The sequence below is a fragment of the Meles meles genome, chromosome 9 (assembly GCF_922984935.1).
Source record: "Meles meles chromosome 9, mMelMel3.1 paternal haplotype, whole genome shotgun sequence".
In the NCBI taxonomy this organism is placed as follows: domain Eukaryota; kingdom Metazoa; phylum Chordata; class Mammalia; order Carnivora; family Mustelidae; genus Meles; species Meles meles.
The window spans coordinates 15,440,324-15,454,061 of record NC_060074.1 but is presented as its reverse complement, the minus strand read 5'-3'; the positions used below and the strand labels follow the sequence as shown (position 1 = coordinate 15,454,061).

The window sequence follows — 13,738 nt, the reverse complement described above, 5'->3', positions numbered from 1 at the left end:
ATGGAGTGGAATCAGGACAAAACTAAGTTAAAATTTTATTTTCTCCAACATTTTGCTGGAGTGCTCAGCTGGAAGGAACTCTTGAGGTGATCCAAGCCAAAACCTTATTTTATAGAAGAGACAACTGAAAACAAAATAAAATAAAATAAAATAAATGACTTTTTAAGCTAGGTCACACAAATAATGGAAAAGCTAAACTTATTTATTTATTTATGTTTCTAGGAATAACTTTTGAAGCCATGAATGTTTTATTCAGAAAACCAACTTTGTGCATTCAACAGATTCACTTGATTTCATGGTCATATTTAGAAAAAGTATGTTTCCAAACTTTCTTGGCTTGTAATGCATGTGCACAAAACATTTTGCTTATGATTTCAGAGACTTCCTAAAGGTTATGATGGATCCCAGATAAGGCCTACAGACAATATCATCACGTGAAATACCTCTTCTAAATTATTTCAGATCTATAACCAACAATGATGCCATCTCAGCTCCCCCATTTCAGCTTGCCCAAGTTTGTACAAAACACTTGGAGCATGAACATTAGTCCGTATATAACGTCACTTTTCAGTCTAAACCTCATTGGACAAATTCTTAATCTCAGGACCTTTGTGAATTGCATACATTTATCATGTCTAATTTAGGATATGCCATCTTTCCTTTTCTCTATCATAGCACCACAGAGAAACAGAACCAGAGAGCGGAGTAGACAGCACTCAAGACAGAGATTTGCATCGAAACATTAAGGAAGCGGTAAACGGAGATATGATAGGTCTTTAATTAGAAATGTGACTTTCTTTCGGAACCTCATAAGAACTTCATTGGGTTCCATCTCTGCACATCACAATCAGTTTCTTTTGCAGCTTAAACATCAGATCGTAAGATCCTAATCACGTCATTTCCTTTTTTAAAATTCTGACTGAACAGAATTTAACATGTCAGGCAGGAACCAGAGCAAATGAAAGCTTTCTATTTTCAACCATCTTGCCCTACGATGTTTGTGAACACACTGTGAAGGTGACGCTGGTTTCCCTGGCACAGAGCACCTCCCTCTTGACCACAGAACTGGTGAAGTTACTGTAACTTTCCTCTGAGTATATTTCCTGTTCAGGCCTAGCATACCCTTCAACACGTGGCCCTCTGACCATTTGTTTCTTTTTAGGCTCCATAAGGGCCAGGCTTGTTCACAGGGCAATGCAGTGTTTGCTCAGAACCCTGTAAGACCAGTTGTGCTTTCTGGGAGGAAAGTGGCTCTTTCCTCTGTCTGTGGCTCTGGAAATCTAGCTGGTGGCTCAGCCTCATACAGATGTGAGAAGGAGGAGTAAAAAAACACTCATCAATCTTACACCATCTTCTTTGAGTTACTAGGAAGATAAAAACAAAGCTATGAATGACCTAGAATACCCTAAATGGCTCCAGACTCTCTGAAGTTCATGATAAAGTGGACGGGAGAATGGGTGGAGAGTAACAAACATCACATTTTCAAAATAACTTTGTGGTCATTCCATCTAGTTTTCTAATGGCTGTCCTCTTGAAACTCTCCCTGTTTTCCCAAGGATTAAGATTTAAGGAAAGCTCTGCCCAAAAGGGGCTGTGAAAAAGCATGTGGTATAAACATATATGTTACCCCATTCAGGAGCCCAGCAGAAAACAAATGGCACACTCAAAATTGGGCAACAGGAGAAAGGTATATTTTTAAAAGTACGCTTGGCAAAGGTGTGGAGGCCACAAGGCAAATGCTAGAAACTGTAGTTCATGGCAGCAGAGTTATGACCACTCTTCGGTCTAAATGCTCGTGGGCAAAGTGAGATTACAAGAACCAGAAGGAAAGAGAATCATGTAGAGGTGGCATCATGACAGATGCAATGACTTTGTTCAGACAAAGAGACCATGGGATCAGCCCTGCCCAAGACTGTGTGTGTACAACTCTCAGTTCTGTCAAGCACATTTATTCTTATCGAAAGGGTGACTTTTATACAAAATCTAGAGACCTTAGTTCAAACAGATGCAAATTATAGATTATAGATAGGTAGCAATAAAAATAGAAATAATAACCTAATTAATACATTTACTCAGCAAGCTGACATTAACCAGCACCAATCTAAGCTCCATAACTATTGTGCTTCATACAACTGTCAGAAAGTAACTCAGAGATCAAATAGTTCAGTAGCAAAAAGTCCCAAATGAGTATCTAGTCATCAATTATGAAGAGTGAAAAATTACCAAAATGATCAATAAGCACTTTCTGAAAAGAAATTTCAATGTGTCCGAAAATTGTTCTTTGGTATTCTGACTTCTGCCATGATGAAGTCACAGATTTTTTTTAAAAAGATTTTATTTATTTATTTGACAGACAGAGATCACAAGTAGGCAGAGAGGCAGGCAGAGAGAGAGAGGAGGAAGCAAGTCTCCCTCTGAGCAGAGAGCCGGATGTGGGGCTCGATCCCAGGACCCTGGGATCATGACCTGAGCCGAAGGCGGAGGCTTTAACCCACTGAGCCACCCAGGCACCCCATGAAGTCATGCATTTATTCAGTAAATAAATAATAGAACCAAATGTACTAGGTTCTTGGGAGATGGAAGATGTAAAAGATGCAACCTCTTTCTTCTAGGAGAAACCCTAAGGTAAATACACCATTAGCTACACTCTACTGCCATGATGGTCCACGACCCTATCTTAACAGTCATATAAAAGAGGCCTTGTTTCCAGTCAAGATGATTTCGAGGCTTTTATGAAGACAAACTGGCCTTTAGCTGGGCCATGAAGTCAGGGGTAAATTTAGACAGGCTAAGATGAAGGAAATAGATGTAGTTTAAAGGTTTATTGGGGACCAGCAGAGCATTCCGTTTACATAGAGGGGAAATAGGTAAAGATGTTGGCTTCCAATCACAGAGAGACTTTAATGCCAAGAAAAGGCACATGGATTTTGCTAGGAAGGCAACGGGAGACGTTGAAGACACCTGAGTTGAGAATAGGGTGGTAAGGCCCCCTCAGGAAGGTTAGCACAGTAGTGCAGAGCACACTTGCTGGAGAGGGTGGAGAGGAGGATGAGGCCAATTGGGAGGCTGTTGCAATAGCTTTGATGTGAGCTCACAGGGTGTGAGGTGCAGAGGAGGCAGCTGGGATAGAAAGGACGGATGAGGAGTGGGTACCCGGTTGTACTCACTGACAGTGAACGAGAATCAGAAATGACACAGAGTTTGTGGGCTGGGGAAGGGTGAAAGCAGAGGCATTGTTGGCAAAATTAGGTAAGTGAAGAGAGGATGTTTGTTTGGAGAAAAGCTGTTGGGTTCAGTTTCCGGTACACTGGGTTTGAGTGGTAAAGCATCCCGAAGGAAAGGTCCAGGAGTTAGATGTGTTGGACTAGAGCTCAAGAAAGTTACAAATAGTTATGTACATCAGGATGTCATGTGTATTAAGATGATAGTTAATATTAAACATGCCTAAAGCCATTGCCTGCACTGTCATCCATCCCAAATGCTCAGATACACTACCCAGCAATGCAGGGTGTAAGCGCTCCAGGATTGAAACTTCCTAAACACAAAGCAACATAAATGGGTATGATGTGACCCAGCCCCTACAGTTCAAAGGTCTACAATTGTCCTCTAAGTCCCTAATGCTAAAAGATAATCTAAGAGACCAAGAAGGCAGAGCACTTTATATAAAAGCTTCCAAACCCCTCCCAAATATCCAATTTTATTACCCTAAAAGGTTGCCTGTAATCCAAACCGTAGGTAACTAGGGCTTCATAGCTTTCTACATAAACAGTATAACAATAACTCAATCTTACATCTCCAAAGAGTCTGTGCAGGGCCACCCTGACACATACAGAATCTTCTAGGCAAATGTCATGACTTGGAAATTTGAAAATAATTACTATATGGAAGCTTAATATTATATAGGAAGGTGGAGGAGAAAAAGAAAAGAAAAAGCCAAGTCCTGCCATAATTTCCAAGCATCTTTGGACCTAACACTCTGGTTTGTGGTCTCTCCAAGCAGTTTCAGATATTGCTGCTCAGCGGTTCTTTTTATTTTCTCTCTCAGATTGTGAGAGCATCCACAAAGTGGTGGGGTGGTTGAGTTGTCTTGTTACAACTGATAAAAGCCAGCGCTTCTATTGCATGTAAGAAGGATGTTTAAGCCAGAAATAGACCGAAGATGTCTTCAAGTCCAACCCCCTCACATATCAGACAAGGAAATGAAGGCCTAGAAAGGATTTTGTCACATTTCAACACACTAAAACTCCTAATCACATCCCCCCTACCTTGAGAAATCAGTGGTGTTAGCTTTTAAGTTTGAAAAAAATAAAAGGGAATGCAGGGTAGAAAAACAGACATGGCCTCCCCAAAGCCAACAGCAAGCAGCTACATCCTGGGTCCAAAAAACACAGGGAGATGCTGAGATTAAATTTCCTGACTGGAAACTGGAGCCCTGCCCATGATATTGGGCAGGATTGATCTGAACCTCGTGACCCTCTTATTTCAGCCATGAGCTGAGGCCAGGCCAAGCCATATTGTACATTTTTGAAGGCTCAAACAAATTTAAAATGAGATGGGCGAAGTCTTCAAAGTCAAGGCATGTATTATCCAGTGGCCCTTGTTGATACAGGTTTAACTCTAAAACCTGTTCTGAGAGAATGAAATAGATATATTTTTTAAGGAAAAGCTTTTAATATCAAGTATGCCAGCATGTAATCATCACTCATCTAGCCCTGCTCCATCCTGACATTATATTGCTGCCTGTATAAATCTCTTCTCTCCCTCCCCATTCTTCTTAGAGATTTGTCCTCTTCTCTCTAATACTCTCATCCTCTGTGCTCCAAATCTTTCTCCCCATCTCCAGGTGAAAACTGCCTCTGTCCTTCATTGTTCTCCCTCCTTCTCTTTTTATTTCCTAATGGCCCTCTCTACCTTCCACCCCTTCAACATGACACACACACACACACACTCAAGAGCAGCACTTGGTTCCTTCTACATCTTAAACATAATAAAGTCACTGAGTTTGCAAACATTTATTACATACCTACCATATCATATACAATAAATGGTGAACATCACAGTTGATAGAACTTCCCAGTTGTCTTCACTTTACCTAGCAATTTCCTCTCTTTCTACTATCTCTATTTTGTTCCCCTCCACTTTTTCTTAACCTTTTGAAGTCTTATCTTCCTTTCCTACCATTCTATCTAAGCTCAAAAGTCCCAGCTGGCTTCCTTTTAGTCAAAACCAATAGCCTTCCCAGGCCACTATTCACTTCTTCCCTTATATAATTGATGTTATTAAGCACGGTCTCTTTTTGAAATTCTTTCCTCCTTTGGCTTTAGTGATGTTCTATCAAGGCTCTTTCTCCTCTTTTCTCTCCAAACATGTTCTCTGTCTCCTTCACTGGTTGATCATCCTCTTCAGCTAACTCCTAATAGAGCAATTTTCCAGATACAAGTCAACTCTCTCCTTTCTACCGACATCCTTTCCCATGACATCAGCTTTACTCCAAAGATGAGGATTCCTAGATATTTTCTTCTTACCTGGCTCCCATAGCTTCAGCTTTGTACAGGACATTTTTCTGCCATTTCAAGCCTTTACTTCAAACTCAATGTTCTAAAACTAAACATCAGTTTTCCCCAAAACTCAGTTGCACAACATCTTGATGGCAGGTGGTGATACCACCATTCCCCTATGAAGCCAAAAATCTTGACATCACTCTTGATCCCCCCCTCTCTTTCACAAACCAGGCACTATATCCTGGAGTTTCTACTTTTCAAGCATCCCTCAGAATAGTCACTTCTTGCTGTTCCCACCTTTGCTACCCAAATTCTAAACTACTACCCCCCTCCTGGAAAAGTGTTACAATGTGGGCCCCTTGCCATTAGTCTCTATACATTCTAGACCATCCTGCTTCCAAAAGCTTCCAGCCGCATCACAATGCCTTGAAAATAAAGTCCAAACTTGGGGTACCAGTGCTCAGTCTTGGTTTGACCTGTTTCTACCCTACCTTTCCACACTTCCACACATTCAGTTCTGGCTGAGAACACAGAACAATATCCCTGGTTTAATTTCTTTATTTGTATTGCTTCTCCCTTCTGAAGTTACATGGAATTGGTTAAGAACATGAATCCTGGAGCAAAGGTCTGGATTGACTCACTTACTAGCTGGGTGACCATAGGCAAGTTGCTCTGTTTGCTCCATCCTTCAATTTCCTCATCATACAGATAAGAAGATCTTCGCAACTGTTTTGGAGGATTTCAGGGAAGAACACACTATTTAATATAAGGGAATCCAGGGAGAATAGTGCCTGGCACATTATAAGTGAAAAATCAGTATGAGCTAGGAATTATTAAAAACATTACCCATTCAAATTGTATCTAGTTTTAATGTACCATTCAATTCCCATAAATGCTTACTATTCTATATTAATCTTACTAGAATATTGATGTTATGCTTCCTCATTTTCGTACTAACTGATTGACCTCCTTCTTCAACAAATATTTGTTGAACACCTAATAATGCTTCCAACACTGTGCTGGAATCTTCAGTTATATCTTCGCTGTGCTGTGAAGTTATAATGATGAATAAGACATGATCCTACCTGCAAAGAGCTCATACTCTAGGAGGAGAAACAGATGTATCACTGCACAATAACAGTTTTGGGAACCCTGAGAAGGAAAGAAGTCCCTCACTTTGCCATTTAGGGTGTCAGAGAAGGCTTCTTCAAGTGAGAGGTGTAGGGGACACTTCAGATTACGAGCATAATGTATACAAAGTCATTAAGGCATGAAACAGCAGGAGAAATAGCCAAAGACTTCGTTATCTGTTTCCCCACTGCTATATCATGTCATGTAGGGTCTTCTCAGCTTCAAAAAGTCTATGGCTGCAGAGAGAACTTGGTTAGTTACACAAGCAGTTCTTGTGTGCTAAGTCCTTATACCTCTTTTCCTCTTTTTATATTCCTTCAGACTCCCGTAAAGATTGAAATATAACAGAGGTTTAATAAGTCTTTGTTAGATTGAGTTATACTGCCACTGGAACTCCTCTTTCAAGTCCATAATAAAGGCTGAATACCCCCGGAGAGCTTCCGCAAAAGAAGGGAATCTTGCATTATAGTCATGAAACGAAAGATGAGCAGGATTTGGATAGGTGGAAAGGGGGAGAGAGGGAACCCCAGGAAGGCTCTAGCATCAGAAAAGTCAAAAACGCCCAGAGCAGTCTTCACAGGGACTGTGGAGAAAGCCGCAAATTGCGGTTTGAAAGATGATTGACTGCATAAGCAAGAGGGGTCCAGCCTTAGATCATCCAAAACATGCCAGGGAACATTGCAAAATCACTTTTCTTTAGCATCTTCCAGGAGCCATCATCATGGCCACTGGTTCAATAGCTTGAGAGATATCCAAGTCCTTGCCCGTCTCTGAATGTCTCTGGTTGAATTCACCAGTTATATGGATGCTGCTGCTTAAACTAAACTAAATTATTACATACAGAGAATAAATAAAATAAATTACCACAAAGAGTGAATCATTCACAATGATGCTAAATTGAAAGAAAAAAAATTCTAGAAAGATTCTACAATTCTCATTTTTACTTCATTGAAGCTCAGACTGGGTTTTTGTATCGGTCATAGTACCTAGAATAGCAACTAGAAGATGTTAATAAATACCTATCAAATGGGCACACGAATGAAGACTTGTCTTGCTAACATGTAAGAAGGAGGAACTTTACAGAACAGGAACCTAGTACTTTAGAGAACAGTAACCTATTAATACCCTGTTTTAGTCCCCCCGGGAGCTTCAGTAAAAGGAAACATTCTTCCCAAATGTGCCCATTCTCACCCAGTTTCTATGGGACAGAGTCTGTGGATCAGAAATGGAACCCTCCTGGACCCAATATTCCTAAAGATGGTCTTAAATTCTGTAACCTTATTAGTAGTAGTGTTCAATACCAAAGAAAGTCATCGGGTTACATGGAAGCTGATTACAGCCACAGTGATGTTCTGATACTTCAACATCTGTTAGGTATCCCTAAGCAATGAAAAGCACAACCCTCCCCCTTCTCAGCAAGGGTTAAAAAAAAAAAAATCAAACAACCATCTATGTTCCCAACAAGGGAATCGATGTCACTATTACAATGTAAGACATGTCAGTAATGCAGATTCTTGTATGAAGAGTGGGTGATGAACAGGAATTCCTGCTGTAATCAATACATTACATGGTGAATTGTGAGCCACGAAGTTCACTTAGATCCTGCAGAAAAGGGCCCCCGATTAGATCAGAGGTCAGAGTGAACTATGAGTGGGTGACATTTATGACACCATCAGGAACCATTAACACAGTTGCCGTGGCAGCCAGAGTCCCACAGATAATGGAGATGATGACAAATGAAAAGATGACGGTAATGGTGATGCAGAGATAACGTTGCAGCTCAGAGTTAAGTAAGAAATTCTCCACCACAGTGCAGGTTTTCATCCAGCACTGAAAACATAAACACGCGTAACCTGCGTGGTGATACACAGACCCAGTCAAGACGCCAGTGAACTTAATATTTTAAATACCAAGACCAAAGGAGTCTAAACTCTCTTTCTCACATCCTCTAACAAATGACCAGGTAGCCCTTGACCCCATCCAGTCCTCCTCTCTTCTGAAGTTCAGGGTCATCAAAATGAGGGTAACAAGCAAGAAGTTAGACACCCATTTTGCAACCACTTCCCCATGGGGCCTGTGTTCCCTTCCCCCCAGCTCCAGGGACCCATTCTTATGCAACAATTCTCAGTCTGAAAGCTTGGGGTACCATGTTTTGATGACAACGCCGTGTCAAGAAATCGCCATAAAAGAGACAGATTTTCTAACACAGCTTCAAAAACCTGAGACCCCTTCAGTCAGTCACAAAACCACCCAGATGTCTTTTTTTCCCAGAAGTTCAGCCAAACCATCTACTGAGAAGAATACTCATACTGGCCTCTGTGTATTTCCATAAGTAACAAACTTCTTGAAGAAAAGAGGCAAGCAAACATTTAACCAAGATTAAAGGGGAAAATGAAAGATTTTATCCTTTTCAGTGACCTGCTGCAAAATAACTATGCTTTGAAAGACCTGCCCTCTGATTTGTAGACAAGAAAGTTGGCAATCGTGTCTCCTTATCTATGCCTACACTAGTTAATAAAAGAGCTATTGTTTCAGAGATGATAAACCACAAACGGAATTTTCTTCTAGGATATTGGTAGCACAAAAATTTTCATTTTGTAAATGTCAGCACACTGCCTACAGAAAATACTTGAAGGAAAATATCCACACATGGTAAAAGCTGAATGGTACTCATGTGGCATTTGTCCACTCACGAAAATAGAATAAAGACATTAAAAGGGAGGACAGTCTATGTGTTAAGAAGAGACAACAAGATCCCCACCCCCCCGACCCGTAAGAAAGGTTTTAATGTGAGAGCTTCAGAGTTACGATCACAGATTCATTTCTCTTTCTAATCTGTCTGTGAAAATGACTCATTCTATTTCTTGATATCGATATATTGATATTGATTTTACAGTCCTTGCTGTAAAAGTTTTTTCTGGATGGTTGCCTTTAAAAAAAATGTAATATCCTGTCTTAAACAACATCTATACATTTGAAATGCCCATTGAATTTACTTGAGATAACAAAACACCCAGTCAATTTTTTAAGTCAAAAAAAAAAAAAAACAAAATAAATTTTAAAAAAACCAGGCTACTGTGCAGTGGACATCAGGCAGATAGGCAATCTGCGGACGACAATGCCTTTTCAATGCTCATCTCTCCCTCTCTCTTACTTTCCTAAGCTCACCCTCATGGCAGCTCTTCCTTATAAGAGATCAGTTACTTGCCATTATGAACAACTACCTCAAAGGGGGCATTGGCTGAACTAAAAATGAACTCTTTAATTACCTTGCTTTGCTGATGATTTTTTATTAAAAACCAACCATCTTCCTGCTTTCTGTGCCTCTCTCAGAGGAAAAAAAAAAAAGTGCCAAGGGAAATCCAGAAGCATTGGAGAAATCAATCATGTTCAAACTGGCCATTTTGACAGTTTATTTGCTGAGGTTTGGGGAGAAAGGAAAAGAAATCCTCTCCTGGAAAAATAAGTTGTCCTGATCTTTATCTTCATACTGGATGATTAGCCTTGCTGAAAAATGGCTGATATTGTCTGAAAAATCTATGAACAATGCCATCTATTATAGGCACACTCCTTCTATCATCCATCACAAATTGGTTCTCTTTCAAGGAACTACAGTTTTAAGTCAGACTCCTATTTGAAAATCCAACAGAATCCTCTCAGTTTTGGATCTCAATTCCATAATTACTCAAATCTGGTAGGAAACATGTGACTTTAGGAAAGGAATTGTGTAAGTGAATTTTTCCTCATGCTCCCTAAATTATACCTCTTTAAATTAGTTTCCTGTTTTTTAAAAAAATTTTAATCGAAATTCCAGTTAGTTAAGATACCAAGTAATACTGTTTTTCCTATACACACGCATACACAACACACCACACACATCTCAACACAGCCATACCAGAAAACTTTCTTAATGCTAGGGAGGACGATGACAATGTGACCAGAGAATTTTACCTTATCTGTAATTTCTTCATGGAGGACAAATACAGACAAAGAGCATACGGCAGGCTTTGCACTATTGATTAGAATAGATCAGGCATTTTTTGGTATGATGTAGTTATTTTATCACAAAAGTTTTTTTTATTGAGAGAAGCACTTCAAAAGTGCCTTCTCTAGCCCTTTCCTACTTCATCAGATGGCCACTCAGCATCACATCGTAAAAGTTGTTTCAGGGGTGAGTTGGTCTTCGCAATGTAGATGCATCTCAAAAGAGAAAACAAAGGTCCCACATGTGTGTGTCCTTAACAGGGTTTTGAAGCTACCCCCCTTTCAATAAATGTTCTAAAGGAAAAATCTAAAGCTTTGAGTCAGAAACATCTTCAAAAGAGATTCAGTGAGTTGATGACAGATGGATGTCCAAGAGCACATCAGGAAAGTATTTTGTGTACAAATACTTAAATAGTCTCTGTGAGAATGAGCTTCTCTTTCCTTTCTGCCTATTCTGTCTATCCTTTCCTTGTAATTAATGAAGAAATTTTAAATATTTTTCAAAATAAATTCTAAAGATCCCTTAAGATAGATATTAAAGACCTTCTTTAAAATAAATTTTAAAGATTCTTGCCAGATAGACGCTGGGGCATAAGCCCGCTCACCAGCTTATGTCTTTCACTGAATGGGACATTTTATTAATACACACAGTTTGTAAATATGCTCACCGGCACAGAGGGCAACAAAAATAGATGGGCGTAATTGTAATTGTATCACTTGTGCACATTGGGAAATTACACCCTTTGGAGCCCATGCACACGATGTTAAGAATAACAGCAAATAATGCAGCCTCTACACCCACCAAAATAAATGAGAAAAAAAAAACTGACGATACTGGCTTTTCAATGTATCGTCAAGAGAAAAAGAACGATTCTTATTTAAACGTGCTCATTCATCAATACAAATCTTGAGCCAAGCGAGACAATTTTCTAACTCTGAGAACAAGTCGAACACACACCTGTCTCCAGCCCACCAAAGCAACAAGCTCTTTCTGTTTGGAATTGTGATTTTCCAAAGATGGTTTGGCCCCTGGAATTTTCTGGAGCTATGAAATTATAAACCATATCACGTTAGGTGGAATGATGTCGTGGTCAATGGCATAGGCCGAAGAGTCAGATTAAAGGTGGTTCAGACCCTGAGTCCCATAACGAATATCTGTATATCCTTGGACAAATTCACATCCCTACCCCTCAGTCTCTTCATCTGAAATGGAGCTCTGTTATAATAGTGTTAGGTATATCCTCCTCATCATCGTTGGGAACTTAAGGGATTTTAATCTAAGATAACAGATTTCAGCCAACTATAAAAGAAAGTAATTTATTGGCATTTGTGTCGTGTCACATTCTGTAATGACTCCAAAATTCATTCTGACACATTCAATTCGAGTAGAGTCGTAACTACAACTAACATTCATCTTGCAAGCCAAGCTCTGACTATACTAAGCATTTCACACAGACCATTTCATTTTATCCCGACAATGAACTTGAGATGAGGTTATTACCATCCCCAATTTATAAAGAAGAAAACTGAGGCTTAGAAAGTCCACATACTAATCTAAACCTAGCCGGTAAGAAATGGATCAGTGGTATGAATTCTGGCAGTCTAAATCCAAAACTTTCAGGACCCACCTACTTAAGCAGCTATCATACAGTTTTTTAAAAAAGCAACATTTTTATAGCTTCCTGGGACACTATCAATTAATAGCTAAACAAATCTCATTAAATTCCAAAGAATGTTTGTTAAAATATTATACTGTAGATTGAGACTCAGTGAATTTCTAAGTAACGGGCTGCCACGGTAGAGCCACATTTCAAAAGTCCACGTTTCATAAGTTGTCTGAAATTTAAAAGAAGCCAAGCCCACCAAAGACTTGGAAAGAAAAACCCCGAGGAGAAAAGAAATGAAAAATGTTTACCTGCTACTTGAATCGAGGGGAAGAAGTTGAGAGCCAGAAGGAGCCTGAGGATCATTGTGCTAATGGTGGGCCAGGGCTCCAGCCCCTCCTCCCCGAGGAGCGCAGAGTGTGAGGGGAACAGAAGATGCACCTGCCGAAGCCTGAGCGTCTCCGTCATTCACAGCCCCCACCAACTTCTTTCCCTCGGGGCACATGATCAAGGGACTCAAACCACAAGGCATCATGACTGCAACATTTCACACAGGATATTACATTGTTTTGATGACTTTAGACTTTTCCTCTTCTTTTAAAGACAAGCTTTTCTTGTCACTGAAAAAGAATGTCAGTTACTCTACGATGGGCTCATGAGAATTATTCTCCAGACACGAGTATCCGAGCTGTGGAAATAGGTGCTTCGAATTCAGCAGGAATGGAAGGGCAGACAAACAAAGTATTCTAAAGGAGGAAGAGGGCCAATCGCAGAGGAGAGATTTTCAGAGCATGAGGAAAGACTGTGTCAAGAAGACAACAAGAATTATGTGGGATTTGGGAAGCATCCACATCAGTGTGGGAGGAGTAATAGATATTAGGAATTGAACTTTTGTGTGGGACATAGGTAGCCCTGTGGAGCATTTAGCACACACTGCTCGGTTTATAGTGAGCCTTCCCCAGCTCGCTTCCAAGAACACACCCCACCAGCAAGTGCCAACCAGTGAGCATCTGGAGGGGATTTCCTGAGCAAAGGGAGACTCCAAAAGCATGACAAGGAGCCATTCAAGGTTGAGTAAGAGGCATGAACACAGGCTCTGTAACAGGCTCCCCAAGCCAGCAACCACACCTCTGCAACCCTCTTCGGCGGGCCAGGTCTTCTACATGGAGTCATCCCACTGGTGGGGCCGACCCTGCTCTTTTCATCTACCATCCGGGTCAAGATCTTGTACTCAACGGCTTCCTCAAAACCTTCCTGGTAATTTTTTTCTCCTTCCCTGATAATCTAAGCTTTATATGACTACCCTAAGTTGGGGTGTTCTGTATTTTTTTTAAGATAACTTACATGGTTTTTCTATTCTGACTGTTAAGGTAGGGTATATTCACATAGAAAACTTATTAAAAGATACATTTTACATTTTTATATGTTAAAAATAATTACTAAAGTATTATTAAAGCAAATAAATTATTAAATTATTATTAAAACAAACTCACCCATAATCTCACCACCCTGATACAA

The 13,738-nt window shown here is 40.0% G+C and overlaps 1 protein-coding gene across 1 annotated transcript in view; it reads right to left on the bottom strand.

Annotated features, from left to right (window-relative positions):
• The window catches only part of CD28 (CD28 molecule), a 28,155-nt gene extending 15,467 nt beyond the window's left edge, over window positions 1–12,688 (bottom strand). Inside the window, exon 1 of the mRNA XM_046019390.1 lies at window positions 12,532–12,688. Within this exon, the coding sequence (XP_045875346.1) occupies window positions 12,532–12,688 (157 nt within the window). The remainder of the gene's footprint in view (window positions 1–12,531) is intronic.
• Window positions 12,689–13,738: the final 1,050 nt, after the last annotated feature.